Consider the following 20,448-nt stretch of genomic DNA (forward strand, 5'->3'; position numbering starts at 1 on the left):
TTTAAGTAACGAGACATGTGTAATGTGATACAAGCATGGTGGATACGCCGCTGGTACTTCCTATATATAAGTGCTTGTATTATATTACATGTCGTAGCGTTATTTAAATCATTCAATTTGGATTTACACATTTTTACACAAATAACATATTTTTTTTTCACAAGACATTGTTTTACTAAACAGTTTGTTTTATACAAATTCATTTTACTTGGTTATTCATTTAACCTTACAATCATTCTTTTAACTATACATATCTATCATCGCTTTTCAAACGATTTGTAAAACAAAACATTTTACAAGGATCATGACTGATTTTTGTTAAACAACTTTTTCTAAACTTATAAGTCATGAATCCTAAATCAATAAAACCTATGTACTCGCCGGCATTTTTATGTTGATGTACCTATTTTCACATGTGTTTCAGGAGATGATGCATAGGATTGATCAAGATACACATAGGCGAACTTGAGCCTTAGTGACAATAAAAGATGCAAGACTAGTTAATTTTGTTATACTTCTTTGTTTGTTAAGACATTGTAACTCTTTTTATCAATAAAACAACATTTTAATTTTTCCATGTGTTATGAAACAATGATTCTGTTACAACACTCCCCGACGATTCCGCCACGTTTTGTTGTTTTACGTGGTCGGGGTGTGACACTAATAAACAACGAGTCAACAATAAAAAAAATTAAATATACAAAATACATGATAAAACCAGATAAAACATCATATAAAAGTAAAACAACATCGATAAACAAAAAACGACATATTCAGATATAAAAAAGTACAAAAACCAACAAAACAATTCCATTAAAATAATAAACGTCGTAAACCATAATTTTGGTATTTAATAAACCTTGGTAGTAAGTTTCTCCATTATATGCCACATGCAAAGCCTGTGCCTACTTTCAGGCTAAGTATCTTGAATAGCTTTCCTCATCGCTGGGTCTTGATCAGTTACAATCACAGGTGGTGCGCGCCCAAACGCCTGCCGAAATGCGTTAAGCAACCAGCTATATGTTTCGGCAGTTTCATCCCCTATTATAGCAGCACCCAAGGTAACATTACGATAGTGATTGTCAACGCCGGTAAAAGGTACAAACATCATATTGTACCTACACAAAAAATATAAAGTTAACGAGTCTTTTCATGCATATACCACTACACTAAAAACATTATCATGGTGATAAAACACTATGATATAGATCTATTATGGATGTAATGAATCTAAAAATAAAGGTAGGATACGAACTTGTTACGACGATAAGTAGCATCGAAGGACACAACATCCCCAAAAATATTAAAATTTCTCTTTGTATCACTATCGGCCCAGAACAACGCACGTAAAACGCCATCGGCAGTTGTAAGGTATTCCATAGAGAAATTGGGCATAAATTCTTTCTTCCTTCTTAGGCGTTTGATAACCATGTCAGCATCGTACTCAGCTATATACCTATTTAAGTCTCTCTTGAAGTTTTTGAAGTCAACTTTAGTGGCACCTACCTTATAAAAACCTCCATAAAGAGTCCTCATAATGTTAAACGCTCTAACTGGACCAACGTTTGTGGCACTCAAAGCATTCACGGCTTCTTCCTGTACGTAATTCATAGATCTGTTTTCAGGAAGCAAGTACCTCTCATATTCAGCAACAAATGAGTGATTATGCGACTCCTCGAAGTAATAAACCACGTAAAGATTATCCGGGGTTAACTTAACTTGAATGCACGCTTCACATCCAGTCCTTATAGAAGGAACCCTGCGAGTAATCTTAGACTTCGAGTTAACATTAGAATTACCAGCTTCCTGAGTCGAGTCAATCGCCTTTAAGGGTTTAGTACCCTCTTTTGAGCATACGAACCATTTATTATGTATTACACCCTTTCGAGGCTCGTATTGAGTACCCTTCCTAGCTGTGAAACCTCCCGCCTTAGCATATCTTTGGTAAAAAAGAAAGGCATTTTCCAGCGAATCAAACATCATATGCATCTGAGGTTTAATCAAATCATCAACATCTGAAATAAATGTCCTCCTTCCAGAATTTGGGGACACCTGAACATTACCAACGGGCTGGTATGTAGGAATATCTACAACGAAAAATCGACACATCAGTCGTTTATAAAAACAGTGATAAGAACATGTTTCTAAATTTGATAAAAACACTATATGAAGAAATAACAATATCTGTTTCCTGTAAAGACACTATACATCTTAATTAACAAATAATCTGTTGATTTAAAACACTTAATAATAATAAAACTCTATGACGAATAAAATAAATATGTCTGCACAGAATATAACAGTATTGGTGTGGGGTAAAACACTATGAAAAGAAATTAAGATTGCTGTACATAATATAACACTATATATTGTGGATACAAACACTATACATCTAAATATCAAAAAAAAATAAAAAATAACTCTATTAATGATAAAACACTACAACATACAATTCAATGTATAAAACACTATGAAGGGGAATTCAGATGTGTGAATAGAATATAACACTATTGTTAATACATATGACACTATACACCTAAATATGAAAAAAAAATATCTTTTTTAATTATAAAACACTACAAAAACTTACTAAAACAAAAGTAAACAATTCAATGTATAAAACACTATGAAAGGAAAATAAGATGTGTGAGCAGAATATTGATCATGCATATAACACTACACATCTAAAAAACTATAAAAAGAGAATATTGATCATGCATATAACACTACTAACACTAAACATCTAAAAAATAAAAAAAATAATAAAAAAAAGTGATCAAGAAAAAACAGTAAAAGAACAATACCCTGAACAACTTAATGTATAAAACACTACATACACACAAAATCAAACCATACTAATGTCCTGTAAAAACGGCATACTAAAAAACAAAACGTCGAACAAATAACACTAATTATCGGAACATGATAACTATTAAGAGATTAAAATACTATGATACACATGTACCTGCATCGTCGGACTCCTTTGAAATTGATATAAAACACCAGAATCAAAGAAGGGCGCAGATGTTAAACAACTGTATTGTGTCTATCGATTTGATAAGCCTTGTTGTATTTATAATTGATGATGAATGATACATAGATAACAATCGTATTGTATCTTGCAAAAAAATACAAAATTCGATCCAATCCCTAAACAATCTCATCGACAGTTATTTTTTTTTTCAGTTATATTGTAAATCAATTAAATGACAAAAATGTACAATTACTAATCTACCCTTATGAATTAATTAAGAGGAGGGACACTTATCATTCCAAGATTATTTCTTACACTTCTTACAAAAGATGGACTTTGTACAGGATCCTTTACCAATATATAGATATCACTTATCTTTATCCTTATTTTTTTCTAATACTAATCTAAATTCTAATAAAAGATTCTAATTAATGTCACATGTCAACACCTCTTTAAATTTATTTTTTTCTTTATCCTTATTTTTATCTAATACTAATCTAATGTCTAATAAAAGATTCCAATTAATGTCACATGTTAACACCTCTTTAAATTTATTTTTTAAATTAATTATTTTTGTCTTTTATCTTTTTCTATTATTGAAATTATAATAATTCTATTACAACTCTTATATTTTAATAAGAAATACAATTATGGATAAAGTAACAAAACAATATTTATATTGATTAATTTCTTTTGTTTATGTTATTATGTTATCTTTTACGTTTAAAGATGTTATTTCTTTTAAAGTTATTTTTTATACTATTTCTACTTTTAATGTAGGACATGTTTAGATTTATATTTCTTTTGAAGTTATTTTTATATACTATTTTTTTATGTTTCGAGAATTTATTGATTTTTATATTTGTTTACATGTTATCAGTGTAAAATAAATAATACAAATTACATCGTAATAAATAACTTTTTACAGACAGTTTTTTTTATATTAGGGAACAAATAAGTGAATAAACATTTTAAAATTGACTAATCATTATTATAATACACACAAAACAAATATTTATATCTACATCTATATCGTTGTATGTATCTATATAAGTATCTATCTATACTATATAATAAAAAAATTACGAAGGACACGCGTAATCTATTGGAGTCATCTATTTTCTTTTTGTTTTCTCGCTTCTCTCTCTTTTCTATTTAATTATGGATAGTTATTTTTTTCAATTAAAGATAGTTATGCTATCTTTAACCAAATAAATTTAATATGAAAACCAGGTAAAGAATATCATTTCACCACATTTTTTACGATCAATCGAACGGTTGATTAACAGAATGACGCAAAGTGTAGAACATTGCAAACAATAAGTGTGTAAGTGTCCATAGTTTCCTTAGGGGGGTCGCATGTTGATTCTAACAATATAGCAGAGGGACGCAAATTGCAGTTTCTCTTGTTTTATAAAGGACAATTATTATATTATCAATCAAATGATTTAATATGGAACTAATTATTATTTTTTAAATAAAAATATATTTTTTTACTTAAAACTTCAAAATTTTCAAAATTATGTTAGATAATGATAATGATAATGATAATGATAATGATAATGATAATGATAATGATAATGATAATAATAATAATAATAATAATAATAATAATAATAATAATAATAATAATAATAATAATAATAATTGCTTTTATGAGTGGTTTCTAACAATTGTCAAATATTTAATGTAATTAGATGGTAAAAAATTTAAAAATACAATATGTTCACTAATAATAAAAAATAGTCGGTATGAAAAAATCAAAGTTAACACCCAGTTCAAAGAAATAATGTTTTAAAAACTAACTAAACAAAATTTATAACTGTCACGCAAATGTTCATTTTATAAATATATATTTTGACGATTGTGTATGTTAACAAATTACAGTATATTTTATTTTGTTAGTATAATACGTGAGTTTATTCAACCGTTCAATGCATGTATTGTTTTAAAACATAACATTTATATTACTAATTATATAATATTACATTTATCAACCGTGTAATACACGGGATTGTAACCTAGTTTGTTAATATAATTAGGATTTAGGAAAACTCTCTGTATGATTGTGAGTTGAAAATGTAAATTAATTATTGACGTACATAAAGGAATGACTCCGAAAAGTTTCCGCCCCCCATGAAAAAACCCTCTGGGTGGAGGTGGTCTCATACGCCGGATAACAAGATTAACAACACCTAGGTCCGAATCAAAGGTCACACACAGCAACGGAGGACCCAATCGGTTTCCAATGACATGATCCAGGGTTCCGATGACGATATTAATTAGGCTGGAGGGTTTGGTATAAAAGCCCCTAGGGGCTTTATCACGCCACGTTAGCGTCACGTCAACGCCACGTCACACAGGGGGCTTTAAAGCCCATTCCTTTAACTTGCAGGGTGTGGTATAAAACCCCCTATTAAACAAAATTAAAAAAAACATATTGGTTGAAAAGAGGTGGGCCCCACCTACACCCCCTTTTCTTCCGTTAACACAATGGCGAGGAGAAGGATGGCGCCCCTCTTTCATTTGCTCGGTGTGGACGATGTCGCCCTAGGGGCGCAATGGAGGCTAAGGTGGCGGGTGGCGCTAAGCCACACCCACCGGTCTAACAGACCGGTTACTTGTTCGGTGATAATGTGTGCTCGATATGTATTGCCCTCCTTGATATCACTTACTAAATTCCATTTGTTAATATCTTTTTTTCCTCATTTATAATTCCCCCTTTACCTTCCAACCTTAAATATTCATAAACTTTGGATTATTTTTAGAATAGACACAGATGTGGATATGATTTTGATGTGTACCGGGTCGGATTTACGGGTCGGCTTGCATGGGGCTGGGTCGTAAAAGCAGTTTATTGTTCTTTTTAATTATCTTTACGTGGGTAGTTTAATTTCCTTCAAGTGTGGCTAGAATAAAGGGATGGAGGGGGATGCTCCACATTCCACGTTTGTGTTTGCAGTTAGTTTTCTAAGTTTTAGTGGGTTAGTTGAAGACCATGTAATCCCTATATAAGGGTTTCTTCCTTTTATTTATTGTTATGCAGAAAAGAATTATTCAAGTTTAATACTTGTTTTTCCCTCTCGTACTCTCTATTTTCTATTTTCTTGGCCATTTGCATTATCCAATCGATACACATCATTTGGTATCAGAGCGGACGATCCAATGGAAAACTGAAAACTCTCAAATGCCGAGTTCCAACAGTAAACACACGAGCGCTTCTCGCAACATGAAGCCATGCTTGAGAAGATCCTGACCGAAATCCAAAGCATCACCGCAACCATGCAAGCACAGCGTGAACCAGGCTCATCCGGTGGTGAAAAGCTCGTTCCGCGCCCCTCAAAACCCTATCTGAAGTTATCTTTTCCACGTTTCAGTGGCGAGGATCCTGCTGGTTGGTTGTATCAGGCTGAACAGTATTTCTCGTTTCAAAAGGTGGAAGATGCGGACAAGGTCAACCTCCCTTCGTTTCATCTCGAGGGCATCGCCCTACAATGGCACCAATGGATTGAAAAGTCGGGGGGCCAATGACTTGGGCCGAGTTTTCTAAGGCTGTCCATGCTCGATTTGGGCCGACTGATTACGAGGATCCGGGTGAAGCTCTCTCCCGCCTCAAACAAACTACCACAGTGTTCGCTTACCAAGAGGAGTTCGAACGCCTCTCCCATCGAGTCGATGGCTTACCGGAGCCATTCTTGATTGGCTGCTTTGTGGGCGGGCTCAAGGATGAGATTCGCCTGGAGGTTAAGGTGAAGTCCCCGCGCTCATTGGCTGAAGCCATTGGGATGGCCCGCCTCGTTGAGAAGAAAGTGAAACTGGGCCAAACTTCCGATTCCGGCGATGAACCAAGAACTACAGGGCTGCTGGGTTCAGCTCCCACCAATCGAGTGGCACTTCCAGCACCAGGCCCGACGTCTCACCAGCGCGGAGATTCGAGACCGACAGGTTAAGGGCTTATGCTACTATTGTGATGAAGTTTATAAACCGGGACACAAGTGTTTAAAACCACAGCTCATGATGCTCGTTGACACTCACGACCCTCTCGATCTTCACCTTGAGGACAAGGCGAATTCGGGCGGCGTGGAATGATGTGTACCGGGTCGGATTTACGGGTCGGCTTGCATGGGGCTGGGTCGTAAAAGCAGTTTATTGTTCTTTTTAATTATCTTTACATGGGTAGTTTAATTTCCTTCAAGTGTGGCTAGAATAAAGGGATGGAGGGGGATGCTCCACACTCCACGTTTGTGTTTGCAGTCAGTTTTCTAAGTTTTAGTGGGTTAGTTGAAGACCATGTAATCTATACTACTTTATAATACATATTAGAAGGACTTCTTAAAGTCCATAAAAATTTCCTTAAAACACCTTTAATGCACAATGTACAAGTTTTTAAGCACAAACAAACACATTTATAACCTCACTTTCCAATAATACCCTTACTAACTCAAACAAAAACACATAGATAATGATCCTACCGTCCATCACTTCACACGGATCATGATCAAACCATCCATTACTCTTCACACGGATCATGATCCCCAATTCACTTTTGAAAGCTGTACTTGTCTACTCGTCAGATCAAAAGCTTCCAAAACATTTCCCCCAGATTTCTCTCTCTGCATTTTCAAATTTCTCTCAACTTTTCCTCTCATCTGCGTTCTCTCCTGAGTGGTGTAGATGAATCGAAGATAACAATCAAAGGGAAGATGACGATCGACGTTAAATTGAAGGTTCAGTAGGTCTGGCCGGTCTTTCGTCACCCTTGGAGAGTTGTTCATCTCTCTTGGTCGTGTTTTGGCCATCCGAGAAGCAGTGGTCTATTAGCCTTCAATGGGTGCTGAAGAGGTAAGTTTTTTGTCTAATTTAGTTCAGATGATGTCGATTTTAGACTGGATTGAAACAAGCAAATGATTTGGGTGTTTTATAGTTACGATTGAGTCTAATCTTGTACAAGTTTGAACAGATCTAGGGCTTGATGGTGCTTTTGTAGAGAAACTGACTAGCAATATGTGGAAAACGACACCAATCTGTGTTTTTGGGTGGTTAGTGATCCATATTTTATATTTTAATAATTATGCTAATTTAAGTGTTTTGTTATGGGAATGATACATTTATGAATCTGAATTAAGTATCTCAGTAGATTGTAACTGGAGTTTACTGATTACTGGTATTGTGTTCTTTCTTTTATGAGCATCTTACATTTGACAATCTTAATGACTTATATGGATTAAATTTGGTGAGATCGTGTGATAGCTTACAAAATGATGTTGCTTTAGGTTTTTTTTAAGTTAGGAAAAAGCTTGGATTTAAAAAAAAAATTGTTTTTAATTTCGTTTGGAGCTTTTCAAGAACTGTGTTCTTTAAACAGTTTATAGTTGACCCTAATTTGTGTTCCAATGCATCTTACTAGGTGTTTTGATGCTACAAAAAGCAGAATTTTGAGACCTTAAGAAGCTGTAGCGTTGTTTGCGAATCTTTATTATAACTATTTATATCGAGAAATTAAAGATTACAAGTAAAGGTCAACTACCGACATCTATTTTGAAATCACGGGCTGCGACTTTTCTAGAATGTGCTCGTGTTGTGATACCGTGCAAGACGGAGTTGTAGCTGACCCTGGTAATACTGGTAAGTGAAAAACTCATTTTTAGACGTTGCAGTTTCATTTCTTTTATCAAGCCTGGTATATTTAGATATTTACCTTAAGCATATATGATACTCAATGTTGAATCGTACATTTGCGAAATTTGATCAACGTAGCGTTTATGAAGGTAAAACATATAATTAAATGCGCTCTGTTGTTTCAGGAATTCATATCAACAAGGGCTTATTGGCTCTGTTGTTTCAGGAATTCATATCACCACCACCACCGCCACTCCCACCACAGACGCTTCAACGTCGTCCGGCGCCCTACATTCAACCGACACACCCGCAGCCGCCGTCCAACGTTGGGCCTTTGTTATCTCACAACGCTACCAACACCTGTTGGACAAGTCAACTCTGTTCTTGCTCTACCGTTAGATCGTCTTCTGCGTGATCGCGATCATCTACACTGCACGCGTGCTCCACTTGCAAGGGTTATATGTGGTGTCGTACGCGCTTGGGATTTATATTCTTATGCGCTTGGGATTTATATTCTTAGTCTCCTCATAGGGTTTCTGTCTCCTCAGGTTGATCCCGAGTTTCAAGACCTATCTGATGGCCCGGTTCTTCCTAATCGGAGCTCCGATGAGTTTCGCCCCTTTGTTCGTCGCCTTCCCGAGTTTAAGTTTTGGTAACTATTGCTACAGTTTTGTTTATTGTTTAACATGTTTTAATTGGAATAAAAGGGATTGTATAATATAATTGAAAAAAACTAAAATAATTGGAGTATCAGATCTGAGTTTTTTTCTTTTTTTTTTAAGACTTTGATATGCAGGGGCTATTTAAAAGTTTTGTTAGAGAAGATGACAAGCTAAGGAATCTATGTCGCTTAGTTCGTCTCGTGGTTTGACCGATCCGTTGACTGAAGATGAATCTATGTCACTTAGTTCGTCTCGTGGTTGGCCTTCGTCTGCTTATTTTATTCAAGGTATTTAATTTAATTTGTTTGTGGCAGTTTGGATTGTGACAGATTTATAATAAAATTTTGCAATTTTATATCACTATTATGCCGAAGAAATGGTTGATTTGGTTGCAGGTTATATTTTAGGAGCTGGTAAATCATATTATGCCGCAACACTCCTCGGTTTAATTGCCCACATGTCTTTTTTTTCAGGTAAAGAAGATTCCTTGCAAACATCCGTCTCTCTTTAGTGACTAAATGTTGTTAAAATATGTCTATAATACCCAACAGTAAAGAAAAGGTGTGCAATAACTTTGTTATTTGTAATGATGACGCTTGGTAAATTCATAATTTTTGTTTGTAAAACATTCAAGAAAATGAGACATTAAGCATCATGGAATCTTTTGCAATATAGATTTTGCATTTGCAGATGCATTAGAGGCATTTGGTGGTGGCCAACATGATCCTGTGAGCTCATCTATTATTGGAGGTTTGTTAATGGTTACCCACGTTGCTTTAGTGGACCCTTTTACCAAATACATGTTCTTTATCAAATAATCGGTTTGATACTGGCTGAAACAGGACTGACATGCACTTGGTTTTTAATGAAAACAATTTTTTTGATAAGTGTCTGAATGATAAAAAGCTAACATTTTTAATATGTATCGAACCTTTTTGTTATCACAAGTTTATTAATAACTTAAAGCATATATATGGAAAGTCAAAGTCATCACTTTAAGTAGTAATTTAACTTTGACACCTTTGTGCAACTTTTCTGCACCTGCCCAAATTATGGGATCAATATTCTGCTTAGGGTGATCGGGGCACTTTCGGTGACCCCGTGCGGGAACCTCCTTACCGATTAGAGGGGGTGCCGCCATCAAGGCGGTGAGGTATTTGGGGGACCAAATTCGGTGGGAAGTCACCGAAGAGAGGGAGGAGAGAGGGAGGAGATGGGCCAATCAAAAATTTTCTTTCTTTTTTTTTAATAAAAAACCAAGTCATCTAAGAGGGGAGTGCCGCCATCAATTTAGGGTGTTAGGGGAGTTTAAGAGGGGAGTTGACGTGGCACTCGAGGATTGGTTAAGCGTAAGAGAGGGGACTCCCCTCTTAGGGGAGTGCCCCTTACACCCTTATGAACATTGGGCTAAAATTGAAGTAAATCCTTATGCCATATCTTACATTTCTTGGTACTGTTCATCTTGTAATAATTTTTAGACTTTTAAAAGTTATCTTTTAATATCATAAAACTTATCTTTTATTATTTAAAAAAGACAAAGTCATAAAATTAGATCATTTACTGTTAGTTAACTATATAATAGTAAAAACATGCCAGAGTCTAGACGCAAGCGTAGGCTCTCGGGGCAGGGCGAGGCGAGGTAAGGCACAACTTAAGTGCCTCAAACACACTCAGGTGCTGAAAATGCTCTGCACTAGCCTGACTAACCCGTTTATATTTGTAACATGCAGTTGTCCTTTGTGGGCGGAAGGTTTGTCATTGCAAGTGATGGCGTTTGGGTGCCTTATCTGCAGAAACGGCTTGAAAGTGCAGTCGTGGCAGTAGCCCGACAAATTGTCAATGTAAGGAAACACATAATTTTCAATTAATATCTCACCCTCCTATAAACATCAAATTTCTGTTTATTTATTCTGTTTGCTGTAGAGCCTAAGGGATTAAGAGATGGTACAACTTGCATGATGATATTCTACATGAAGAAAAGATGAATACTCTTGTCTCTTTGACTATCTTTTGTGTTTTTTTATGAATTGAAGTTTGTTTTATTTCATGCCTTGTAAGGTGAAATGTTGGTCAAGGCTTTTAGTTTTGTACCATGCCCTTCATATAATGTCTCGCTGTTTTTTTTAGCAGCGGGTTTTTTCTGGGTATGCAAGTAAAAATGTCAAATGTGTTGGGGGTGGCAGGCTTTAGTAAGCTGGTTTGGGTTGAGGGCTGTAATTTGATAAACCAAAGATCAAAGATGTTCTAAATATTTATTCATGTTGAAGTTTAAGACATTAGTTTCGTTTTAACCTGGTGGGTGGGTTGACACTCCATTAGCCCATCAATGGCCAATCTACAAATATAGTTTGCTTTTTTTTTTTTTTTTTTTTTATTATAGTGTTGTCTCTGTTTAAAATTATGACATGATTATATATACTATATACTATGTTAGCATAAATAATAGAAGAACAAAATGATATCTTTACAAAAATTTTAAGAGGCTTAGAGTTACAAGATCTACAAAACAATTTACAAGTGAAAAACAGAAGAGAAATTGGTATATATATGGTGTTTGAACATGTTAATTGCTTTAACCTTATCATGAAGTACTAGACGACATACACAGAAAACGATTTTTCCTATTTTGGTCTAAACAATATCTAACGAGATAATTGATAAAATAACAAGAAAACAAGTATCGCGTTGTAAATTGTCGCATTGAGCGAGAATGGTAAACAACTACATGGGTTTGGGTTGAAACACGTAGGGTTAAGCCCAGCCTATTAACACCGTTTTGTCTTTCTTTCTTTCTTTTTTTTTTTTTTTTTTTTTTTTTTGATTATGAAGATAGTTATGATATTATGGTTAAGATATGTTATATTTAAAATGATAATGTAATTTCTTTGAAGAACAATTTTTTAGAACATGAAAGCATTTCAATAAGGCTATTTTGACACACACGTTTAACCTCATTGTGGCATTTGACCCCTTTTTTAATTATTTTTATTACTATAACAAACTTTGAATGTTTTATCCATCATTTATAAAGTCGATTTAGATTAGACTTTTCAACAAATGGGTCAAGATGGATATCACGATAAAAAATACAAAGGTATTATTACCTCCTCCAAAGACTTAGATGAGACGAATTATATATCTCAAATGTTGCTTATCGGAATGATTGAAAAACTAAAAGAAAAGGAGGACCGTGTTATAAATCGTCGTTTCCGCCACATCGTGCGGGTTTCCGCCTTGTAAGACAAACGAGTGCCAACATATCACGAATAAGAAAACTAACTTAAGTACTATACAATATATGACGAGACGACTACTGATAAACTAACGGTAAATGGGTATCCTATTGTAAATCGTCACTCCCGCCGCATCGCGCGGGTAAATGGCTAGTCCCTATATAAGGGTTTCTTCCTTTTATTTATTGTTATGCAGAAAAGAATTATTCTAAGTTTAATACTTGTTTTTCCCTCTCGTACTCTCTATTTTCTTGGCCATTTGCATTATCCAATCGATACACATCAGATTTTGATGTCGTATCTCTTCAATATAGGATTTTATAGCGGATAGCTCTTTGTAAATAAAGCTATCTTAAATATTAAACCTTATGTCGCATTGACCAATACACCTAGAGGTGCACAAACCGGGTATATAACCAATTTCGGTTTTGGAATTGGTTTCAATTTCTCGTTTTAAGGGTTGGAACCGCTTATTGCTATAACCGGTTCGGTTTCAATTATTTAACCAAAAAACCATACCCTATGTGCCCGGTTCCAGTTTTAATAAACTGGGTATTAAATACCCTATCTTCGGGTTTTAGTAAACCCTATTTCCAAGTTTTTTAGTATCCAATTGTTAGATTTTTTTAATACTCTATTGTATTTTTATTACCTTATTTTCTCGTCTTTTTGTTTATTATTATTAAATATGTATTGTATAATGTAAGAAAAAAATTTAAATAATACACTAACATAAATTTAAAAGATAGACATTAATTAGAATAATGTATCGGGTCTAGCCGAGTATAATTTGTCGGTTCTTGTCTGGTTTCAGGTATTAATTGGGTATGATCAGTTCCGGTTCTAGGTATTGAGATCAAAATGCATACCCTATCTATACCCTATGGGTAGGGTCGGTTTCGGTTTCGGGTATAGCATACCCGGGTTAAAAAAACCAGTTCTGGTTTTTTTAACGGGTCCGGTTCCAGGTAGGTTTTTTTGTGCACCTATAATACACCACATTATTTATAAATGTGTGATAATGTTGTGTTATAAGCCTAGTGTTGTTCTTTAATGCAAAAAAGGATCACTTTGCTGCTGTAGATTTACATGAATAAAAGAAATATCTGAACATATGAGACACTATCACTTTGCTGCTGTAGATTTACAAAAGAAATATCTGAACAAAAAAAGAAGGCACGTTGGCTCTACAACTAATAATACAAGTTGGCTTACGATAAAATTTCTTGCAAAGATTGCCATAATTCGTTTATTTGTTTAATTTTTGGCAAACGAATAATACAAGTTGCGGGGAACACGATATGTAGATTTTTTTTTTTTAATGTTAAAGAGGTATGTTGATGCTGCAGGTATTGGTGGTTTTGCAGTGCAGCATCTTGAACAGACATGAATCAAAATTCTACAAATACTTCTGCTTCCCAAGTAAATAAAAGTACATTAATCAAGTAAAGGTGGCAATACGGACACATTTACTTATAAACGGATTGGTTCGATTTAAGTTTGTCACGAACCCAATTGATACTTTATTGAAATGGTCGGTTTTGACCCGTTAGTTTATATGGCCCGCCTGCCCGTTTTGCAAGGATTATTTCTGAATAACATTGCATTTGATGTTTAAACGAGCTCTTTTAACTCAATCCCATATGTTTCTAGTTATATCATTAAGTGACGGACATGATAAAGAAATGCTAGATGTGTTCTAGCAGACATTTAGAAAAAAAAAACATATTGGAGAAAGTTTATTATTGTTAAGCATCACATATGAATCTCTATTTATAGGCTACACTCATTACTGAAGGATTAAGTTCCGACAAAGTAACCTACGATATAATTTGATAATCAGTTCCAAAACACAAATCCAAACAACCCGAGACTCGGTTTACCTGACATCCAAGGTACTTAGCATAGCTGTAATCAGCCAAAGGGTTTTCAAGCAGACCCATGGTGAATTTGACCCTTAAAATCCTCTTAACCGCATCGTTTACACGTCTCATGGGTATGAACTTGTTCTTGACTAGGTAAGTTAGACTAGTGATGAACTCTTTGTAGTTGTATCCTGCCATGAACTGCATACAGTCAACATGTTAAGAGGCTATAAAAAGTCAACTTTTTTAAGGATGTTACAAGATAACCGACCATGTCTATGCCAGCATTCATCCCCTGAAGTCAAATTTAACACAAAACTTCATAAGTTGATGCATTTGTGTTTAAAGTCATTTAATGTAATCCGAGAAGCAGATGTTACTCTGAATTTGAGTGTGTTCTTGACGTAGTCAGTGACAAGGAAACGGTTTTTGTGCATTTTAACTCCGTTCCAACTAGAATACGAGGTCATAATAGTAGACAGTGATACACCCTTGATGATTGAATCATAGTATGCTGAATATTCTTGAAACATAATGGTAACTTGTGGCATTAGGGGAGTGGGGGTAGTCACTAGTGATAGAATTCCATCACTCACAATATCCAATCATGTTCCGTCATGTCAGCAACCATTTTTCCATCACTCACAACCTTTTTTAGTGGCGGTGGTCATCACTCACCACCACACCCAACAATTTCCCCCCAACCAACAACTACCCTCACAACTAAAAACTATCACGCCGTGAAAAAAAATCACGGAATCGGGTTTACGTTGAACTATCACGCGTTGAACTTGGAGTGGCGGTGGGAATGTTATTGTATCACGCGTTGAACTTTGTGTATCACGGTGCTATAACGCACCGCCCCCATATGCCTTAGGGGAGTGGGGGTGGTCACTAGTGATAGAATTCCATCACTCACAAGCACCCAATCAAGTTCCGTCATATCATCAACCATTTTTCCATCACTCACAACCTTTTTTTGGTGGCAATGATCATCACTCACAACACCCAACAATAAGCCCCCACACCCCCTCACATTCATTTATCACTCACACCCCATAACGCGTTGATTTTATCACGGAAATGGTCCTATCACTCGTTACCTATTATCAACCCTGTCTCCCCAAGATCTACCTTGGTAGCCCATGAGCCATATTTAAAATTTAGCAGCCCACGAATTTCAAAGCCTCATTTCCAGCTGCAGCCCACAAGTTAAAGAAAATCCATTCTCTATATCTACAATCAAAACCTTGATGACCAGTGCCATGCTGTACCAATTTCTTTTTTTCTTTAGTAAACTGCGATTTTGGTCCCTGAGGTTTGATCACTTTTGCCATTTTAGTCTAAAACTCAAACTTTTTTGCATCTGGGTCCCTGTGGTTTCAGTTTTATTGCCATTTTGGTCCAAAAATGAAATCAGGTCATACTTGTCTTATAAAATTCTGCAATTTTGTCATTTTCCTCAGGGGCAAATCAGGTAGAATTTTTCTTATAAAATATGATATGTATTTATAAAAAAAGAAATGATCATTTGTCCCTGCGGAAAATGACAAAATAGCAGGATTTTATAAGACAAATATGACCTGATTTCATTTTTTGGACCAAAATGGCAATAAAACTAAAACCACAGGAACCCAGATGCAAAAAGTTTGATTTTTGGACTAAAGTGGCAAAAGTGGCCAAACCACAGGGACCAAAATGGCAGTTTACTCTTTTTTCTTTTAATAAGTTTTGTTTTTTTTTAACTTTTACCCTTCAAGATTTAGTGTTGACACTTACAACCCTTCTTAGCCTTTACCCTTCAACATTTAGTCTTGACACTTACAACCTTTCAAATTTCTAAAAGCTTTATAATAATTTTTTACGTGTTTTGAAAATGGGTAGTCTCAGATATAATATGTTTTTTTTACATTTCAGTTAATCCACGTTTTGGCATAAACTTTGTTTTATAACAAGTTGTGTCAAATATAATATGTTTTTATTAAACTTTATAAATTCGGCTTACTTTACTTTTCGGCACCACCACAATGCATGGTACCATTTTTTACTTCAAAAGACATATTTTTTTGCTTATTTTTTTACGTGTCGGTATAGGTTCAGGTTGGTATGTAAAATTCTTTCGCAAATAAGTGGGGTCATATATAATACGTTTACGTGTTTATTTTTATGTACATCTTCAGTTTATCTATGGTTTGACGTAACTTTTGTTTTGAAACGATTCAGGTCTTTACTTTACAAATACGAGTTACTTTACATTTGGACCCGTTACAACTCGTATGGAAATTTACTAGTTAATTACACCCAGAATCTCTGTCTTGGTCCAACCCATACCTATGAATGTCCAACATAGGGGTGTGCATGGGTCGGTTTGAGTCGGTTTTGACCTAAAACAATAACCATAACCATGATATCGGTTAATGGATAACCATAACAATAACCTTTCGGTTATGGTGGTTATGGTTAATCGGTTTTAATGGTTGTAGCGGGTCGGTTGTGGGTGGTTAACCGTGTATTTTGCCTAGCTAATAATAGCTTATTTTTTTTAACATGAAATAAATTGTTATTGTATATTTGTATATATTAGTATATTACATAGCAGTAAAAATACATATAATCTATAATGTTAATAAAGCTTATTACCGAATATATAAAGTGATATGATATATTCCATAAATTCAAATAAACATTCAAACAAAACCGCAAAACGATATGAAATAGCCCATAAATACTAAAAATCTTTAATAAAAAACATCAAATATTAAACTCATAAATACTAAAAGTCTTTAATCAAAAACATCACATACTAAAAAATGGTGAAAAGTCCTAAATCCTTCCAAGATTTATTACATGTTGGTTCGGTTCGGTTCGGTTATGGTGGGTAGGTAAACATTGAAAACCATAACCGACTTGCTACTTTCGGTTTTCAAAAAAAACCATTAACCGACCCACTGGTTTTGTATTTGTTTCGGTTTTTTCGGTTAGTTTACTTACGGTTCGGTTAATTCGGTTTTTTGCACACCCTACGGACTTATCCTATTAGAGCATTCTCATCCAATCCATCAAAACTTGTGAGGGTGAGTTTTTATATTGTAAAGGGTAAAAAAAGTGGTTGTGAGTGGAGGAGAGAGAAAATGTTACTGTTCATCTGTATATTTGGGGGGACACTGTTCACCCAGTATAATTTTTTTAATATATATTGAAAGTGGTTGTGAGTGAAGGAAAGAGAAAAATGTGATGATAATATTATTTAATTGAAAAGGATAGAGAAAAAGTATTTGTTTTTAGTGGAAATATATTGATATAGGAGTTGTTTTTTAGTGAAATGTATGTATAATTTGATGGATTGGATGAGAATGCTCTTATATACCCCTTTATTTAAAACTTTGTTAATTATTAATATATCAAATTTATATAAGATTCATTTATTTATAATTAAAGATAAATCTATAACTTTGTAAAAAAGAAAAGAAAAGAAAAAGACGGTCATGACTAAAAATTATTTCTTTTTTATTTCTTAATTATAAGCTCAAAGCTAAAAACTAGTCCTTTCACAGTTTCAACGATTGAAAAAGAAACCGCTCACAAAAAAACAATACTATTCCGTGGACCCCACGTTTCTTATCTTTAACTCCTAAAAGCTAAAAAAGCAAGCATATGATTTATAACCTGAATTCATAACTTTCTATACTTTATCTGCCATCAATAAACAAATTAAACAATCTCAATGATATATGTCCAACATCAACATTTACCAACAATATTGTGTTAAAGTCGTACATAACAATATTGTGTCCATGGCTTTATAACAATAGTCGCATTTTTCAGGTGGGATAAGACTTTGGTAGCAATCAAGGGCGTAGCTTTTAAGGGGCCGGGAGGGGCGCCCGATCCCCCGAACTTTTCGCTCAATAGTGTTATGTATGTACATTTCGTGTAGAATTTTTTAGGTATATACGTTTTCGACCCCCCCGGTTTTATAAAAGAAAATTTTAGTTATAAAGAATTTTTAGGTTCGGTGACTTCCGACCCCCCGGTGGAAATTTTCAAGCTTCGCCACTGGTAGCAATAGGTATTGAGTTCGATTTCTATAAGGGTTTTTTTCCTCATATTTATTGGGTTTACTTCTGAATTGATGTATAGGTATTATGCCTAGTGGAGATGGATATGATCGGGTGGTTCCGCTGGTGACATGATGATACTTCAGTCAGTGGCGAAACTTGAGATTTCGGATCGGGGGATCGAAAACGTATATACCTAAAAAAATTATAAAACCGGGGGTCGAAAACATATATACCTAAAAAAAATTCTATACGAAAACTACATACCGGGCACTACTGAGCGAAAAGTTCGGGGGGTCGGGCGCCCCTCCCGGCCCCCACAAAGCTACGCCCCTGACTTCAGTGATCCGTCAGTAATACAAATTTGCCGTTAAAAAAAAGAATAACGTTCTATAAAAATAAAAAATGAAAAACCAAAATCTATTACTATTAGTATCATAATCATTGTATTATAATTATTAATTAACTTATAAAACTATCACTAAACCACCATCATCAACTTCTTCCCCACCAATCAAAATTACAATTTGCTCCCTCAAATTTGACATTTGAAACTTTACCTTTAGAACTCAACGGAACCTTCAAATCACATTCATATTTAGCTTTAAATTTTGGTGTTTTCATCCACAACACTTTATAACTAATCTTCAACTTCAGCTTCAAATCAATTTTGTACACACCATCACTCTTCTCTGATTCATATTTCGATCTATCACCACCATCAAACACCACCACTTGCTCTCCTTTAAACACGGGACCAATATATTTCTCCTTCTTATGTCCCAAATAAAAACCATCAACCTCCTTGGTCGAAAACCGCTGACTGGAGTACATTGTGGTGGCCTCGATGTTGTCGTAGTAGATTCCTAACCGGCGGTTGGGGTTGCGAAACGTCATGTTGACGACGAGGTTGTAGTTGAGAGTGTTATTAGTAGGGGACATGGTGAATTGAGTGAGGGTGGCGTTATCGACGTGAAATTTAGGGACGTTTGGGCGGAAGATGAACCAGAAGATTAAGCCGATGATAGCTGCGAAGACCGCGATGGTGATTAGGATTTGGCAGATGAGTTGGATGATGCAGTTGCAAATGCAACTACAACAACATGTTATAGGGTTACACGTGCTGCCGCGGCCAGGGCGGTGGTAGGATTTGGTTTTTGGTTGGACCGGAGGGCCGTAGAAGGCGCCGTTGAGGTGTGGCTGTGCAGGACGCGATGACATTTTCGTAACGCACTAAAGAAGTTATTGGGAGGAAGTTGGATTGATTTGTGGGTTGTGATGATGTGAGTTTTATGGTGGAGTGGTGGCTTTTGATGGAGTGGGGGCACTAAAAACATGAACGAATATAATGTAATATAACATATTTGGTTGTACACATGATTTAAAGGTTACTGCCGATTACACGGAGATGTGACATACACGTTTTCATTTTTGTTAAAAAAGGTTATTGTTTTAAGCTATGTTGTCAAAAGCTCTTCAAGCACGCGACTAGGCCCTCAAGTGAGACGAGGCGCGAGAAAACACCTTTTTGCCATGCAGGCGCTTAGGCGAGATCCTAGCCAAATCCTAAAATTTCTGGTAAAAATTGCAAATTCCGACAAACTGGTCCGAAAAAACCTAAAGTGGTTTAGAACCACCCTAAACATGTCTAAAACCCACCAAAATGGTATATCTATTAGAACCAGCCTAAACATGTCAAAATGGTATATCTATAATACGCTCTTTGCTTATCCCGGGTTCTCGCTTTTTAAGTGCTTTGTGCCTAAGTCCAAGGCTCACCCTTTGCACATCGCGTGTTTGACTAACATAGTTTTAATCAATTTTTTTTAGATATAACGGATTTAACATTTGCTATTTATTATATTGCGTAACACATTTTGTCCTTTGTCACTATTTGCGTAACTGACTTTAAATGACCTATTTTTAAAATTGTATTTAAAAATAAAATCAAAAGAATAAAGATTAAAAAGGAAAGCCCACCCATCATCTCTCCATTCCTGGGCGGATTCTCGGGCCGACCCCTGCAGTACACGCTAG

The 20,448-nt window shown here is 35.1% G+C and overlaps 2 protein-coding genes and 1 long non-coding RNA gene across 29 annotated transcripts; 1 reads left to right on the top strand and 2 right to left on the bottom strand.

The window, feature by feature from the left end:
• Nucleotides 1–916: 916 nt before the first annotated feature.
• Nucleotides 917–2,109, bottom strand: LOC118484180 (protein FAR1-RELATED SEQUENCE 5-like). The gene is made up of 2 exons (XM_035980162.1): nt 1,256–2,109; nt 917–1,118 (listed from the first exon to the last, which is right to left on the bottom strand). Exons 1-2 carry the CDS (start codon nt 2,107–2,109, stop codon nt 917–919), a joined length of 1,056 nt encoding a protein of 351 aa, XP_035836055.1.
• Nucleotides 2,110–7,533: 5,424 nt separating this feature from the next.
• LOC118484144 lies at nt 7,534–11,531 on the top strand. Of its 27 annotated transcripts, none has more exons than XR_004872885.1 (10): nt 7,538–7,816; nt 7,935–8,013; nt 8,382–8,599; nt 8,779–9,063; nt 9,142–9,245; nt 9,376–9,542; nt 9,651–9,728; nt 9,931–10,005; nt 10,986–11,096; nt 11,179–11,531. It is a non-coding gene; the product is annotated as an uncharacterized LOC118484144 (long non-coding RNA). The 27 variants fall into 27 exon arrangements; XR_004872890.1 differs by having other exon boundaries at nt 8,779–9,058; XR_004872889.1 differs by having other exon boundaries at nt 8,779–9,058; nt 9,946–10,005.
• Nucleotides 11,532–18,836: 7,305 nt separating this feature from the next.
• On the bottom strand, nt 18,837–19,747 carry LOC110868933 (NDR1/HIN1-like protein 3). The gene has a single exon (XM_022118213.2). It carries the CDS (start codon nt 19,630–19,632, stop codon nt 18,907–18,909), a length of 726 nt encoding a protein of 241 aa, XP_021973905.1. The 5' UTR covers nt 19,633–19,747; the 3' UTR covers nt 18,837–18,906.
• Between the last annotated feature and the right edge of the window lie 701 nt (nt 19,748–20,448).

This window comes from Helianthus annuus, chromosome 11, assembly GCF_002127325.2.
Source record: "Helianthus annuus cultivar XRQ/B chromosome 11, HanXRQr2.0-SUNRISE, whole genome shotgun sequence".
Lineage (NCBI taxonomy): Eukaryota > Viridiplantae > Streptophyta > Magnoliopsida > Asterales > Asteraceae > Helianthus > Helianthus annuus.